Here is a 14,881-nt window from a genome sequence, read left to right as displayed (position 1 = left end):
ACACAGCACATTTCACACACAACAGCTGAATTTAGAGGAGGAACCGCTGCAGCTTGTGGCAGCAAGGCCGGTGGTTTTGCAGATAAAACCACAGAGCTCCTGCTTCTTGACAGACTGGAAAGAGAAAAACGGTGTTATTTACACCATTTACTATACCATCTATGTTTACTTTACATTTCCATCATTTTCCAACAGATGCCTTATTTCGATTTTTTCTCTTTTGGTTAGACCAGGAGTAGGCAAACTTAGATGTGTGCGTCCATTGGCATGTGGTAGCTTAACCAGTGGCACACTAGCAATAAGTGTCCAAGAGAATTTTTGGGAAATGTTGAGCCTTCACATGAGCTTCTCAGCTGCCCACTGCTCCCAATAAGCTAGGGATGGGTTAAATGCAGAGGACACATTTCATATATGTATGTGACAATAAACTTAAAACTTAAAAAAGAAAGTAGGGAAATGGCACTTCATATCAAATCCTGGCTAAAGAAATATAAATAAACAGACATGTATGCAATACTTAAGTTTGTAAAAATTAGTGTAATTATTTTTGGGATTTTCTTCAGATTCAGCCTTATATCACGCTTTCAGAATTGTACAATGACGCATGGCTAACGTTGTGAAAGGACTGGTTATGTTTAGGCAACAACACGACTTGGTTAAGGTGAGAAAAAACATCACGGTTTGTGTTCAAATAAAAGTGTAACAAAGTAATATAACAACGTAATGTGTGCTCACACAGGACACGGACAGTAGTCTCCTGGGTAAAAGTCCTTTGTTTGTCTGGTTTTTAGTGCTCACAGAGCTGTGGCTGTATGAGTTTTGTTTCATGACAACTGAGCAAACTTAATCTGTTGATGAGAACAAGCGAGTAAGTGGACCCCGTGTTTAGTAAGATCAATAATGAAGTGCCGAGCCCTGTCAGTCAATTGATGGGAAGCAAGCATCACACGATGAAGCACTGATATGAAATATCTTTTGCAGAAAAATAGAAGAATGGATAAGGAATCAAAGAAACCATGGCCAAAACAAATACAGGAGTTTGTGAAAATATTACATTTTTCAGTCTGGCACCAAATGGAGACTAAGAAGGCCTCGTAACATCTCCAGGAAGACAGAAATAATAACATTGTCATATTAGCTTCACTAGCGATGTGCTTCCCCAGGGAGCGTTCTCTGATTGTGATACAGAGCTGCACCTGAACTCCCAAGAGCTCCGACCACCAGAGAGAAGATTATTTGTTATGATCCCACGGCTGGCTGGGAAAATCTGGGAAAGAAAACAAAGTGTTTACATGTTGCTGTGGTGCCTTCGAGCAAGGCATGTGATACTCACATTAACCAGTGGAGCTTCTTTGTGGTTTTATTGTTGGGATTAAAAACACTCTGCATATATATATTGACGCTAAATTTGTGTTTAATTATGTAGGATTTCCACATTATCAAACTCTAAGTCTGATATATCAGAGTTCTCTAAGTTAAGATGGAACTTAATTTATCCTGAGGGAAACTGTTGTGCAGCAGTTGGCTTATGGTATTTGTTAAAGGCCGCTAAAAACTATTACTGTTCTTCAATAAATAACTGATTGTTTTTCAAGAAAACACCATCATTATATAAACATAATAGTATGTGAAACATACGTGCTGTATTGAAGAAGACTTGAAACTAGAGATTGAGACATAAACTCATGTTTACAATGTTTACTGAGGGAATAAATCAAGAGAGAAGTAGTCATTTTCTCATAGACTTCTATACAACCAGAGGAGTCGCCCCCTGGTGGCCATTAGAGAGAATGCATGTTGATGACACTTCTGCATTGGCTTCACTTTTCAGACCCGGAGATTGCTGCCTGGGTTTCACTTTGGCTCTCTATCACAGCAGACATTTTGACTTGCCATAGTAGAAAAGCACAGGTCTAACTAAAACCAACATTACATTTCAAGTGTCCCTGTGTGTCATGACAGTGGGACAGTGAGGAGGAACCCAGAAACTGAATCAGCTAAATAGAATTCAGCCATCGTTAATTTCGTTATTTACACCACGTGCTGTTGACATCAGGAGCTGCTCTGATTCGGCGACCGACTACAAGAGCTTTAGAGGGCATCTCTGTGATATCGAGCTCTTTATCAGATTCACTTCATTTGCAGAGTTTTTGGCAGCGTCGCTGCAAGAGGATACCAACGTCTTACAAAGCAGTATTCAGTGCACAGACAGCAGGACATCACATTTAGTGTAACAGGAGCCTGCAGGACACTGACTAGACCTCGGGCAATTCATAAAACATATGAAAAGGATTACAAGCAGCTTTACATTCAATCAATGTTTCATAAAACCAGATGTAAAATAAATGTTGAATTGTTCACTTCTATGCGTCTTTTAACAGAAGATGCATCACATTTGTCAGGGAGTGGATGTCACATTTTTAGAAAGAAAAAAACTCTTCAGATGCAGCATATATTATACATCCAGCAAGCAATCACTGTGTGCACTCATGCAGCATGACACAGTGCACGGCAACAAAAAAGAAAAGTGTCCCCTCGAGCAAATCATACGGGCTGGTGTTCAAATTATGTTATAGGAGGAAAACATACGTTTTAGTAGAATCATTTCACCTGTGTCCTTTTATATTTGTTGATTTGAATTAGAAGCAAACTATTATTTTATCTTTTACCACACTGACAAATTGTTTCCACATATTTTAAGGAAGCAACTTTAACAACAATTTATTTTTGCGGGTCGCAGAAAGGGATGTTGAACGTGGCTCTTGCGTGGATCCATTTCAGTTGCAGGTTCAGCTCTTTGGAAGCCATCCAATCCCCTGTCAGTCTGACTAAGCTGCAGAGTTTTAGATTGGAGTGGGGATGTGCTCACCAGCTGTGAGATTAAGGGGAACTGATCGATGGCCTCTCTGATTGGCTCTCGACGGTGTCACAGCAGCATCCAATCCCCTTGGTTCAGATGGTTTTCCTCCGTCCAGCCAAAACCAATTCTTCCTCCACACACGGGCCGAATAAGATCACTGACCTGAAGCTACAAGGCCACGCTCGGAGGTCTCCATCCGTCTGCACTCCTCTTCCCTCTCACAAACATGAGACAGGCGGGAAAGAAGAGGGGGGGGGGAGAAGATGAAGAGTTGGTTAGAGTTGATATGACGAGCATTTTTGCACCATTACAGATATTTGCCGTGTGTTTTCCTGACATCTTTGTCATTAAGTCAGCAGTGTTTCTCCGCCACTCTCTCCAGAAATGACATGTCAGTCAAACTCAGCAGGCGGCAACGTGATGTCTTTCTTTCCTCAGACTTTCGGTTCAGTCTCTGGAGGTCGAGCTCTTTTCTGCTCCTCTAAAACCACGGCTGCTCCTTCCAGCGACAGAGCTCCTCTATCTATTCAAAGCAAGCCGCTGCTGTTGCTGCAGCTGGAAATGTAAAGTGCATGACTTTCCCCGTGTGGCAAAGGATTTTTCTTTTTCTTTTTTTATGAAGAGAAAATGTCTTTCATGAACTTTATAGAGAGTAGAAAGGAATCTCAGGGGTCGTTGGTTTAAAAGCTAAAAACATAAAAAGCTTTGCAATGCATGCAAGATAATATGAGCTGCACATAAAAGGACGTTTAAATGTGGAAGCTGTGACTGAGGAAAAGTGTTTGCTTCATTCACTGATTCCAAACAGAGATGATGATGAGGATGATGATGAACACGAGGAAGCTGCAGTGCTTCCTGTCTGCTCTTCACCAAATAAATATCCCCACTTGATGCGTGAAAGAGGCACTGAGCAATCAGGAGAGACAAGTTGATCAAAAACACAGGATTCATTAACCTGCATGAGCTGCAGGATTTCAGGTTTTCATCCGTCGGCACTTTAATGCGTTTTGTCTGATCTCAATGGTGTTGAGTTCAAATAAGTAAAAAGAGCTTGAGGCTTTATTCCATAGAGCTCAGAAGTAGTCGTTTATCTTCACCGAAGATTAAAGGCAACAAAGATCTAATTTCATCAAACATACAAGAGAATACTGAACTTTGTTCGTGATATTTTCAGGGGGGTTTGTATTGTTTTATCTGTTGTGTATTTCATTTATTGTTTTGTCAGTTACTTTTTATGCTGCCGTCTTGACCAGGTCTCCCTTTGCTCCCTTCTGTGTTTGAATGAAGGTAAATACCTGTTTTCTTATCACATACATACAAATGCCTCCATAGAGGTCACAAGTGGTCACTGATATAAATGATTCAAAAAGTTGTTTTTCCATTTCACTGCTCCGAATTGATCCTGTGTGTAATAGCTCAGATCAGATAAGCAGGAAATCGTTTAGGGGGGTGGAGAGTACATTATGATGGTGCTTTGTGCTGCCATCTAGTGGATACTTCAGGAGCATTTGTTTCGGAGGCCAGAAATCAGTGTAATAACGGTGCATTTCTCACTTTTCCTGCCTCCAAACCAGCTATTTTTAGCAGCTCCACACAGGAAATTCCACTTTCCTGAAGGCTTGAGAGAAACGCTTCCTCTCGTGGTCATTTAATTAAAGTTGAGCTCAAAGTGAAGCAGCACTAAAGCTAAACTAAAACAGCAGCTGATTAAGCAATGTTTAACTTTAATTTCCTCTGGAGCAGCCGATGTTTTTACAGAAGAGATATTCGTGTATAAAACGTTGCATACGTGAACTCATTTTTCCAGGATGGGTCGTACATTCTTTCTTTACAGGATCACGGTGACACAACTGGATTTAAGAAGCAGCAGCAACAGCACTGAATGAGTTCGTGCCCTTAATCGGTGTGCGTTAGTGTTTTTCATAAAGTTTAAAAGTTCAAGACATTTTTCAGATCAATAATTATTAAATTGACCAATTACTATTTGCACAATATATCATACTAAATGGTTAATAAAAACATTATTGTACAGGTGAATGTATTTAAATGATATATCAATTGGCAATATAAGAGACAGAGTATAACGCATTACAATGAACAGTATAGTCAACAATAAACAAACACTATGGCTTCCAGGAAGAAGCATTACTGTGAAAAAAATTATAAAATGCATCAAAACTGACATTATAAACCTGCTGCGCAACAACTCTGAACTGAAGACATCTCCACATTTGAAACACATCGACTGTAAATAAGAAGTGGAGGTAGTCATCATGACGCCACCGATTGGTTTGTAAACTGCCGTTTTGAAGCTTTAAGTTTGGCGTTTTGGCCGTCGCCATCTTGTTTTTTTGCAACCAGTGAACGGAAATGACCATAATCGGACTTTAGAGGAGTGAAGTAGAAACGCCGTATCCTCATGCAACGGTTCGTATGATGTCAAAAATGTACTCATTTTGTGCATATTCCTATAGATGTCCAGCAACACGTGTCAATTGTTATATGCATACAGTCTTTGTAAAATAAATGGAGAACGGCGTGGGTGAGACCTGTCAATCATAAGGCAGCCCGCCCTAAAGCATACTCTGCTTTATGGTCTGTTTGACTCTAAATGGACCATAATTTACTAAATGAACATCATGCTGTATTGAAGAAGACTTGAAACTAGAGATTGAGACCATAAACTCATGTCTACGATGTTTATTGAGGTAATGAATCAAGAGAGAAGTAGAGTCATGTTCTCATAGACTTCTATCCAACCAGAGGAGTCGCCCCCTACTGGCCATTAGAAAGATCGCAAGTTCACTTCCGCATTGGCTTCACTTTTCAGAAGCAGAGGTTGCCGCCTGTACGAAGCAGAAGGGCAGTTTTAAAAGTAACGGCACATTTGCTTAAACTAAAGACGGAGATGCTTGAAGTAACAGCCGACAGCGACGACAGTGAGCAACCGGTGAGTTCACGACGAGGGCACCGTGATGAGGGCGGGAAAACTTCTCAATGTCACCAGCAAATCAACAACTCATCAGAACTCTTCATTCCTCTGTGTTGTGATTACGTTTAATGATAAACAGTTATGTCTGATGAGTGAGAGACAGAGGAGAAGCTGATTACAGACAATCAAAGCTTCCCACGTCTGATACGAGTCAAAGTGTTTCATGTAAAAAGCCGCAAACGAGCCGGGAACGATGCTTTGAGAGTATTTTCTGTGTTGTAACAAACTGAGTCTGACTCAAAGCATGCTTTCATGAGGAGTAAAAGTTGGCACTGCATGATAAGTTACATTCTGATTGATGATGTGGTCTGTGAGAACTGTATTCACATGTTTTGGGCATCATTCCTAAATAGTTTTAGGCTCACATTTATATTTCTGGGATCAACCGAAAGTCACTCTATCGCCTCCAAGTATAGTTGCAATAGCTGGTTTTAACAGATGACTCTCTATTGGCCAGCTGTTCGTTTTATCATTGTTTTTAAGATTTTACTGGTCACTTTTAAAGCTCCTTGTTCTGGCTCAAAAGTCCAGGCTCAAAACTAAAGGTGACCATGCGTTTGCATTTTTACAGACTTGTATTTATGTGATGGTGTCTTTTTATTGCTTTTTTCAGGTTTGCAAGGCTTTTAGCATTAATCCTAACTGGGGTCCTCACAAACCACAAAGGTCAACTTTTTGTCAAATTTCACAGGTGCGTCATTCTATCATTCAAATTTTTCAGAAATCAATTTGTTCTTTGTTCTTCATATAATTGTCTGTTTCTGTTATAATTGGTGCATTTTAAATAACATTATTATGTAGGTGCACTTTCCAAAAATGTTTTTTTAAATAATTCTTCAGATGGCATTAATTACACAAATAATCCTGATTTGTGGAGAAATAAATTCACATTTTGCTACACAGTAGTTTATTCTTGGGGTCCTTATGTGTTAAACATGTTGGTGGGGGAGGGTTACATTAAAAAAGAGTATTTCATAGAAAATTGTTCATGTTAATACTCCCAAAACTCAGAATCTACTTGGAGCCACTCTTGATGTTTATGTGTACAAGTTGTGACAAGAGTGTTTTGTTTGTTTGTTTTACATTTGAATTTAAGAGAAAAGTCTGATTTCAAACTTTTTCCTTTCACGTTCCTGTACTTTTGTGACCTCTGACCTCCAGATCAACAACATCCTGCTTTGCTTTAATCACAGCAACATAATAAGTCCTTTTCTAAATAGCTGTCTTAACTCAAAGCAGGGAAACATATCTTAGGAAAAACCAATGCAACTAAAAGCACAAAGCTTGTCAAAGATTGTAGAAAAGTATCATTTGGACTGTGGCATGTTGCTCACAGTGTGAACGTGAGGTTCATGTTTCTACTCAAACAGTTCCCAGAATGACCAGTTCCCTTTCGTCTCTTTCTTACTTCCTCACACTGACTTCCTCCTCTTGCCGAACACATTGTTGATGAGCTTGGCCATCGACTTGGAGCCGCTGTAGCGCCGCCGGTCGGCCCTGTACTTCAGGTGCTCCATCACCTTCCGGATGAGTTGTGTGAAGAGGCCGGCGATGTCCTGGTAGCTCTCGGCGGCCGAGACCTCCTGGAAGTGACAGCGGCTCTCCTGGGCCACGCAGCGGCCCTCGTCCTCACGCACCTGCCGGGCGTGGCACAGGTCCTGCTTGTTTCCCAGCAGACACACGGGAACCTCCACCTCCCTAAAAGCAGAGAAGAAGAGCGATGAAAGCAAATCACGTTTTACTTTTAAACCTCGTCAAACTTTTTATTGCAACGAGTCGTCTGGAGAAGCAGAGTTCAAACTCACAGAACTTTTATTTTATTTTTGTCGTCAAGATCCAAAGATTTAAAAGACACTAAATCTCATTCTGGGTCAATTTTATATAATGATGCACAAAACATCTGGAATATATCCGTTCAATGGAACATTGCACCCTTAAAAAACAGGAGATCTAGCTTCAACCAAGTGTTATGAGAAGCAAATACTAAAGATGGTCAAACAGACTCAACTAGATATACTTATCTGAAGGATAAAAGGTATGCAATCTGCATTTGTTTATTTCAATGCCTCAGATACCCATGATGTATATAGAATTATGGTTTTACACTCAAAGTAGAGGTACTTGAGTATTTCCATTTTCTGCTACTTTATACTTCTTCTCCACTACAAATCAGAAGTAGATATTGTACTTTTTACTGCAGTGTATTTATCTTACTTTGTAGATCCAGATTACTAACACAAAATATATTCAACAATATATATTATTGTATTATAATATCATATAAGTTACGAGGAAGCTCTGGCCGACAGGCAGCCTGATGGATGTTTGGCCCATTTTTCCAGCAGACCACATCTACTAAATGCCTCTGGGTTAAATAATGAATCCCTCGTCATCATGAATCATTCATCAGTTTGTCAGGACTGCTCATTAACTCCCAGCATTCCTCAAATTCAAGACTACATGAGGATCCCAGTTCGGCTTCATAGACAGCAGAGCACCAGTACTGTTTGCTTCTGTTTTCTCTCAGGGTTTAGAGAGATAGAAAGATAGATAGAAGGGTAGATAGATAGAAAGATAGAAGGATAGATAGATAGATAGATAGATAGATAGATGGATGGATGGATGGATGGATGGATGGATGGATGGATGGATAGGTTGATAGATAGATAGATACATAGATAGATAGATAGATAGATAGAAGGATAGAAGGATGGATAGATAGATAGATAGATAGATAGATAGATAGATAGATAGATAGATAGATAGATAGATAGATAGATAGAAGGGTAGATAGAAGGGTAGATAGATAGATAGATAGAAGGGTAGATAGATAGATAGAAGGATAGATAGATAGACTGGTAGGTAGAGAGATACTTTATTAAACCCGCGAGTGGAAAATTGTTAAGTTTAGTTGTAAATAAGTGTTTGAACTGTAACTGAATGATGAAAAAATAAGAAAACTAAATATATTATTTTATTTGATGCTATTTCTACAAAGTTGAAAACAAGACTGCTTTCAATTCCATGAGGTTTTAATAATATCAGATAACTGTCAATCATTATTCTCAGTTGAATTTTAAACATATTCTTGACATTGTTTACAACACATATCTCAGACCCCTAAGTCAAAAGCAAATGTGAGAAAAAAACTATTTTTTTGGAGTTCATGCAGCTTTGCAGTGATGGAGCGCCTCACACTTTCTGGAAATAGTATAATAATAGAAACTACAGGCCGCCAGCTGCTTTCATCCACCAAGTCTCAACCAGAGTTTCCCCATCAGCCTCTGTTCACCTCACAATAACTCAACCCTCATTGTGCTTCTCACCCTTTGCAGTTGTCCATGCGCGCCTCCCGGATCTGCCGCAGGATGTTCTTGGCGTTGATGAAGGAAGTGCGGTCGCTGATGTTGTACACCACCACAAAGCCATCTGCCCAATCCACCGGCTCCTCCAGTATACACCGGGCCTCTGAGCTCTGCCAGACACAACACACGCTTTTATTTTGACACTGACCATATGAAATTAGTATGTATGACTTCCTGTATGGCTTGTTCTTTTTCACTGGGACAGATTCAACCAGACATGTTGTCGTCACGTTGTGTCTTTTAGTCGTTAGAAACTGACAAACATGAGCTATAGACAGCATTGGCTCATTGGTAGTTCGGTAGTTTTGGCCACTGATTTAATTAAATAAACCTTAATTTGTCCTACAACACTACAAATTGGCTGTTGTTTGAGGAGAAATAAACAGTGTAGGAAGGACAAGGGGCCCGAGGAGGACATGTCTGAGCGCTGTAAAAGCTCACTTATGCCTTTCTCTTTATTGACTCCATAGTCTCTCTGCAGTCCAGGTCAGAAGGGCAGGACATGGAGTCACTGTTTCTTTATGAAAGGGCGGCCTTACAGTGAGTTTAACCGACAAAGACAATGGCACTTGTTCTGCCGAGTCGAGGGGTATTCCAATAAAATACTAACTCTGCAGTAAAAGGCCTCTCAGCTCTTTGGTCTGGCTGAAAGAGAAGTAACTGGGTTATATGGCTCTGTTCTTCAAAGAGACAGCCACTGGCGCACATGGCTTCAGGGATACGCTCATAAACCTTTTGGGATTTAACTTTAAGTACTGTACGAATCGCACATGTGCCGGCCCAAAGGTGTATATATATAACCATGACTCATTGTAGGTCACAGAGATGTAGTGCAGACTGAAAACCCGACACTTTTTACTTTTTTTTATGGGAAACGCTTGTAGCTCCAAAACTAACCTTCACCTCGACTGAAGGATTGAGAATAACTTTTTTTACAATACTTGGGCTTTAAAAACTTTTTTTAAACACTGAAGAAACATTTGAAAATAATGCTTAAAATAGGAGCGCTTCTCTTGACACCCTGGCAACGTGGAGACAGCAGCTCTTCTGATCAGTGATGTGTTGTACCTGAGAGCAGGGGTCAAAAACCTCCAGATTCAGCTGCCTGCCATCGATCGACAGCCTTTTGTGGTACAGGGAATCTGTAACGAGGATTAGCAGCAGTCAAACAATAAATAACAGGAATATTCACTGATTAAAATATTGACAGGAGTGAGTGGAGAGTGAAACAAATGATTAAATATTAGAATTAAAATAGATAAATGCGAATGCAAACTGTGGTGGGAAAAAATCTTTTTAACCTCCCTGTGAGAAATAATCGCGATGGAAACTTTTTAAAGTATTAAAATCATATTTAATGAACAGACACTTCAATAAAAATCCAGCTGAATGGATAGAGCTCTTTCCCCACAGATGGTTCAGAGGTGTAACAACAATGAACAGACAAAACAGAGGGTATATGCACGTTATGCAGGTTTAGTGATACAACACAACTGAAGAACGGTGTGATAAATTTCTCCAACACAAACTTTATAAGGTGGTAATATGTCAATGTTTTTATTTACAGCCTCCTCTACTGCCCCAAGTGGCAGAAAAGAGGTAAATGCGGGTTTAATTAGACCAAATGTGAGAAACCATGAAAAAGACATGGATGTGAACTGGAATAAATTGGTTTTTGGGATTTACGATTTCTATCTTTTTACAGCTGTAATCATTTTTTAATTATGCTGCATATAAAAGGTATCCTGGTTTGTTTATCTCATGAATGCTCAGGTGAAATGTAGGCATAGAGTGTCTGGAGATAAACTCCAGGACCGAAACCAAAACCCCTCATCGAATCTGGAAACACTTACTGGCGTTAGAGGCGTATTCACCGATGAAGCGCCTGGTCAGGAACCGCACAAGGACAGCTGGAGGAAACGGAAGAAATGAAAACACAGCTAAATGAATCACGGCCTCATTACACTCTCACCGCTCACAGGTGGCCGCAGTGGGGGTTAAATGACCCTCGTTCTCTCCCGCAGGCGCAGCGCGGGCCAGCAGTCTCTGGGATTGGAGCGGTGAAACTAGCCTCACATGAAAGAGGACGCATGGCTCTGCTGCAAGGCCATGTGTGCATATTTGGCAGGCTGAATGGTTATATTTACCCCCTCTGCTTCGCCTCCAGACTGCGGGCCATATTTAAAACTGACTATAGCTTTTGGTCCCACAGACAGTCAGTTTCAGTTATGGGCTGAAGTTTCAAGTTGCTGACTGTGGTCATGGGCTCCTGAGGGGCTTATACAGGGGTTATGCTACGACTACGAGGACACACAAATATGGACATGGCCTAAAACGTTACTCATGCATGCACAATTCAACACAAAGGACAATTCTTTTCACAACAAAACAATGATAAATGTGTTTTGAAAGCAACACGCAGAACAGCAAAGAGCAGCAAAACCTATGAAGTGGACACAAACATTCACATACAGCCCTCCAGAGGCTGCAGCATCTCCACAGTAACAGCTCTGCTTCACCGCCAGGCAGTGAGAATGGAGACGTCCCATTGCTTTATGAAGCTTGAACAACAAGCATCCTGTGACTCCCCTCCTACCGCCTCACCAGCATTTGTCACTGTCGTTTGACCTTTGTAGATTCAAGTTATGGTCACAAGAATTGTTGAAAGTCTTGGAAAATAAGCAGATGTGATTATTCAGCCCAAAATACAGATCTTTTACATTCTCTTAAGGCATAAATAATCTTAATTATTTTCGTTAAATCTCAATGAATGGAACAAATAACCTGTTGGTGTTGTGTGTTTTTTTGTTTTGTAACACGGAAAAAAGGCCAGTGAAATTAAAAGCTCTGCCGAAATACACACGGTGTACTCGAAACGATCAAAGAGAGCGGAACGCTCGACACTTCTTACGCTTAATGGCGGCCATCTTGGCTACGTAGCTGAAGGGAATGTTCCAGTCGCGGTTACTGTTTGTCCACTGAACACCGCACTATACGAATTTATTCAACTATTTCGTTGAATCAGCATTGTTTGTTGGGTTAATTTGGCAGTCTGTAATGATTTGGTCCCGCAAACGATTTCCTGTAAGTGCACGACGGCCGCGTGCTTCGGCCTCTATGTCAAATTTTTGTTGTCTGAGTTGATTTGATGGCAAAAAAGTTTCTCCACTGGGAATTATTAAAGATTTCTAATCTAAATTAATTGGACCACAAAAACGTTCTGGAAAAAAATGGTACAACTTGGACCATGTTTCACTTTTTGTCAAACTACTGTTTTAATTTGAAGAATGAATAGCTGCAGTTTGCAGTTAGATATACCAGACAATAAGTCAGTAAGCGAGTTAGCGTTGGCTCCAAACAGCATTGCCTCATTTTATGTCCAAACATTCATCCAGAAGTTGTTGGGATGTAACGAAGTACATTTACTTAAGTACTGTACTAATATTGAGGTACTTTACTCTCGTAAATGAATTTGATAGTTTGAGTTACTTTGCAGATTCAGATCAATAATACAAAATAATCAACCAATAAATTGATGTAATGTGATGTGTTATTGTGGATGAAGATATTGATCCCTTGGGACCTTTGTAGGATAGAACCTGAAAAGATGGAGGGCACGATACCCGAAAAGTCCTGTATTCAAACTCTTACTTGAGTAAAAATACAGAAGTATAAGCATCAAAATACACTTGAAGTATCAAAAGTAAAAGTATACATTATGCAGAATGGCCTGTGGCATCATCTACTTTATGTAATGCCGGGTAGCTTGAATCATAATTTATTGGTTGATTTATATTTTAAATGAATAATCTGAATATGCATAGTTGGCGAACTAGTAACTCATGTCAAACAAATGAAGTGGAGTGAAAAGTTTAGTAAAAATATGAAGTAGCATAAAAATGGAAAACACTCAAAAGCACAAGTACTTAAAATTGTATTTAAGTAGCAGCCTACGTGAGTAAATGTACTTAGTTACAGTACATTACAACACTTCATTCTTTTTGCACCAAAACCCATCATTATTCGACAAAAAGAAAGCAACAAATATAACTTTTAAATGGCACCAGACACCGTACAGAGACGATGCAACTGTTTTGTTCTGCATCTGTTTGAAATATAAATCACCTCCAGCCACTCACCTGATTTCCCAGCCCCCCGGCTTCCCAGCAGGGCCAGCTTGATGTCGTTCATGCCTGTTCTCTGTCAGCTGCTCAGCTGGCTCTCTGTGTTGAGTCTGGTATCTGGGTTAGCGTCGGCACACTAAATGCTCCTTACAGTCCAGGCTGGATGGGAGTACACAGGACTGCCCACTCTTCAAAGGGCTGCTTCACTTTTCTTTTTTTTTAAAGCTGGAGGGAGAGAAGAGGAGGGGAAACAAGCGCCCTCCTCTTCTCTCTCAGTCTGTCTGTGTGCCAAGTGCTCTTTTACTCTCTCTCTCTCTCTCTCTCTCTCTCTCTCTCTCTCTCTCTCTCGCTCCTGTCTCCAACAAAGCGCTCTCTCCCCTCTTTTCCCCTCTCAATCCATCTGTTTTTCTTCTTTCTTTCCTCTCTTGTGCCCATATATCTCTCTTTTCTGCCTCTTCCCCCTCCTACCGAGAGGTCACTCAAGGGTCACGGCAGACTAAACCTATTGTGCCGCTCCAACACTGTAACTGTAGTCTGGCTGCCATCTATGGACATTTGTGTTATTCTTCATACTGTAATATTATGGAAGACCATTTGCACCAGGAAAATAAATAGATGAAGTGTCAGGAATGATTTACAAGAATATAAATCACTTTAATGCAACACTGTCGCTTCTAAATTACAGTTTAGAGAGAATATACCGCCTGAACGCCTTTTTATCAACGTAACAAGGAAATGTTTTTAAGGAGCAAATTGCATCATGTTCCTCCAGAATGTATCTGCAAAATGATTCCTGACAACATTTTATTTTATTTTCCTACAATATCGCCACTTTAAATACAATCTCCACTTGCAACTAAAACATGATGCCTTTTGTTGCATTGATGCTGCCATAGTTCTGCACAGTGTATGAAGTGAAATACATTTTTTTGAGTGAGTCAAAGTTGTGTCATAACAGGTCAACATTTTTATTCACTTATCAAAGGTATGAAATTTACGAGGTCAGATTAAAATAAAACTTTTTTCACAATTGTTTCATTGAATTTAATTACATTTTATCAACATAATAAATGTTTTTAAGGAACATATATGACAAGTTAACTATATTGGCTCCTGCAATGCAATATTTGTAACTGAAGTATGATTAACGTCTTTTTATGGTGATGTTTAGGCACTCAAAGCACTTATTTTAGTGAAAGAGTGTGGTCTTTGTTAAATATTGACGTGAACAATGAGTTGAAGCACAAGACACGTGTTTAATCAAACATCCAAACGAAACTTGTAGCCTAAACAAAACCACACGCTTCTTGCGCTTTGCACTTACTTATTATAACTTAATTTCCCATAATTATGACTATTCTTGATCATTCACAACTTTTTATCTGTTTTTTTTTCCTGTTGTGACTTCGTATTCAGTTAAGATCAAGAAACCAGAATTTTTATTTCCTCAGGTGTTGAAGTTATTGTTGACGTCTATGTGATAAGACCTCGCAACGTCACACTCCAATCCAGTGTTTATAATATTCTGGCTTCAAAGAAC

The 14,881-nt window shown here is 39.8% G+C and overlaps 1 protein-coding gene across 1 annotated transcript; it reads right to left on the bottom strand.

Annotated features, from left to right (window-relative positions):
- Nucleotides 1-1,683: 1,683 nt before the first annotated feature.
- On the bottom strand, nt 1,684-13,472 carry rerglb (RERG/RAS-like b). The gene is made up of 6 exons (XM_079267649.1): nt 13,357-13,472; nt 11,071-11,127; nt 10,286-10,359; nt 9,179-9,327; nt 7,261-7,550; nt 1,684-3,077 (listed from the first exon to the last, which is right to left on the bottom strand). Exons 1-5 carry the CDS (start codon nt 13,406-13,408, stop codon nt 7,265-7,267), a joined length of 618 nt encoding a protein of 205 aa, XP_079123775.1. The 5' UTR covers nt 13,409-13,472; the 3' UTR covers nt 1,684-3,077; nt 7,261-7,264.
- Nucleotides 13,473-14,881: the final 1,409 nt, after the last annotated feature.

The sequence above is a fragment of the Melanostigma gelatinosum genome, assembly GCF_949748355.1.
Source record: "Melanostigma gelatinosum genome assembly, chromosome: 1".
In the NCBI taxonomy this organism is placed as follows: Eukaryota; Metazoa; Chordata; class Actinopteri; order Perciformes; family Zoarcidae; genus Melanostigma; species Melanostigma gelatinosum.
Note: the sequence above shows the minus strand (reverse complement) of the source record. Positions and strands in the feature narration are given on the sequence as shown.

Excerpts from the sequence above, each read along its gene's own strand:
- rerglb (XM_079267649.1), bottom strand. The coding sequence starts at position 13,408 with ATGAACGACATCAAGCTGGCCCTGCTGGGAAGCCGGGGGGCTGGGAAA. Across the intron at positions 11,128-13,356 it reads CCGGGGGGCTGGGAAATCAG|CTGTCCTTGTGCGGTTCCTG; the intron begins GTGAGTGGCTGG and ends CGTTTCCTCCAG. Across the intron at positions 10,360-11,070 it reads TGAATACGCCTCTAACGCCA|ATTCCCTGTACCACAAAAGG; the intron begins GTAAGTGTTTCC and ends TCCTCGTTACAG.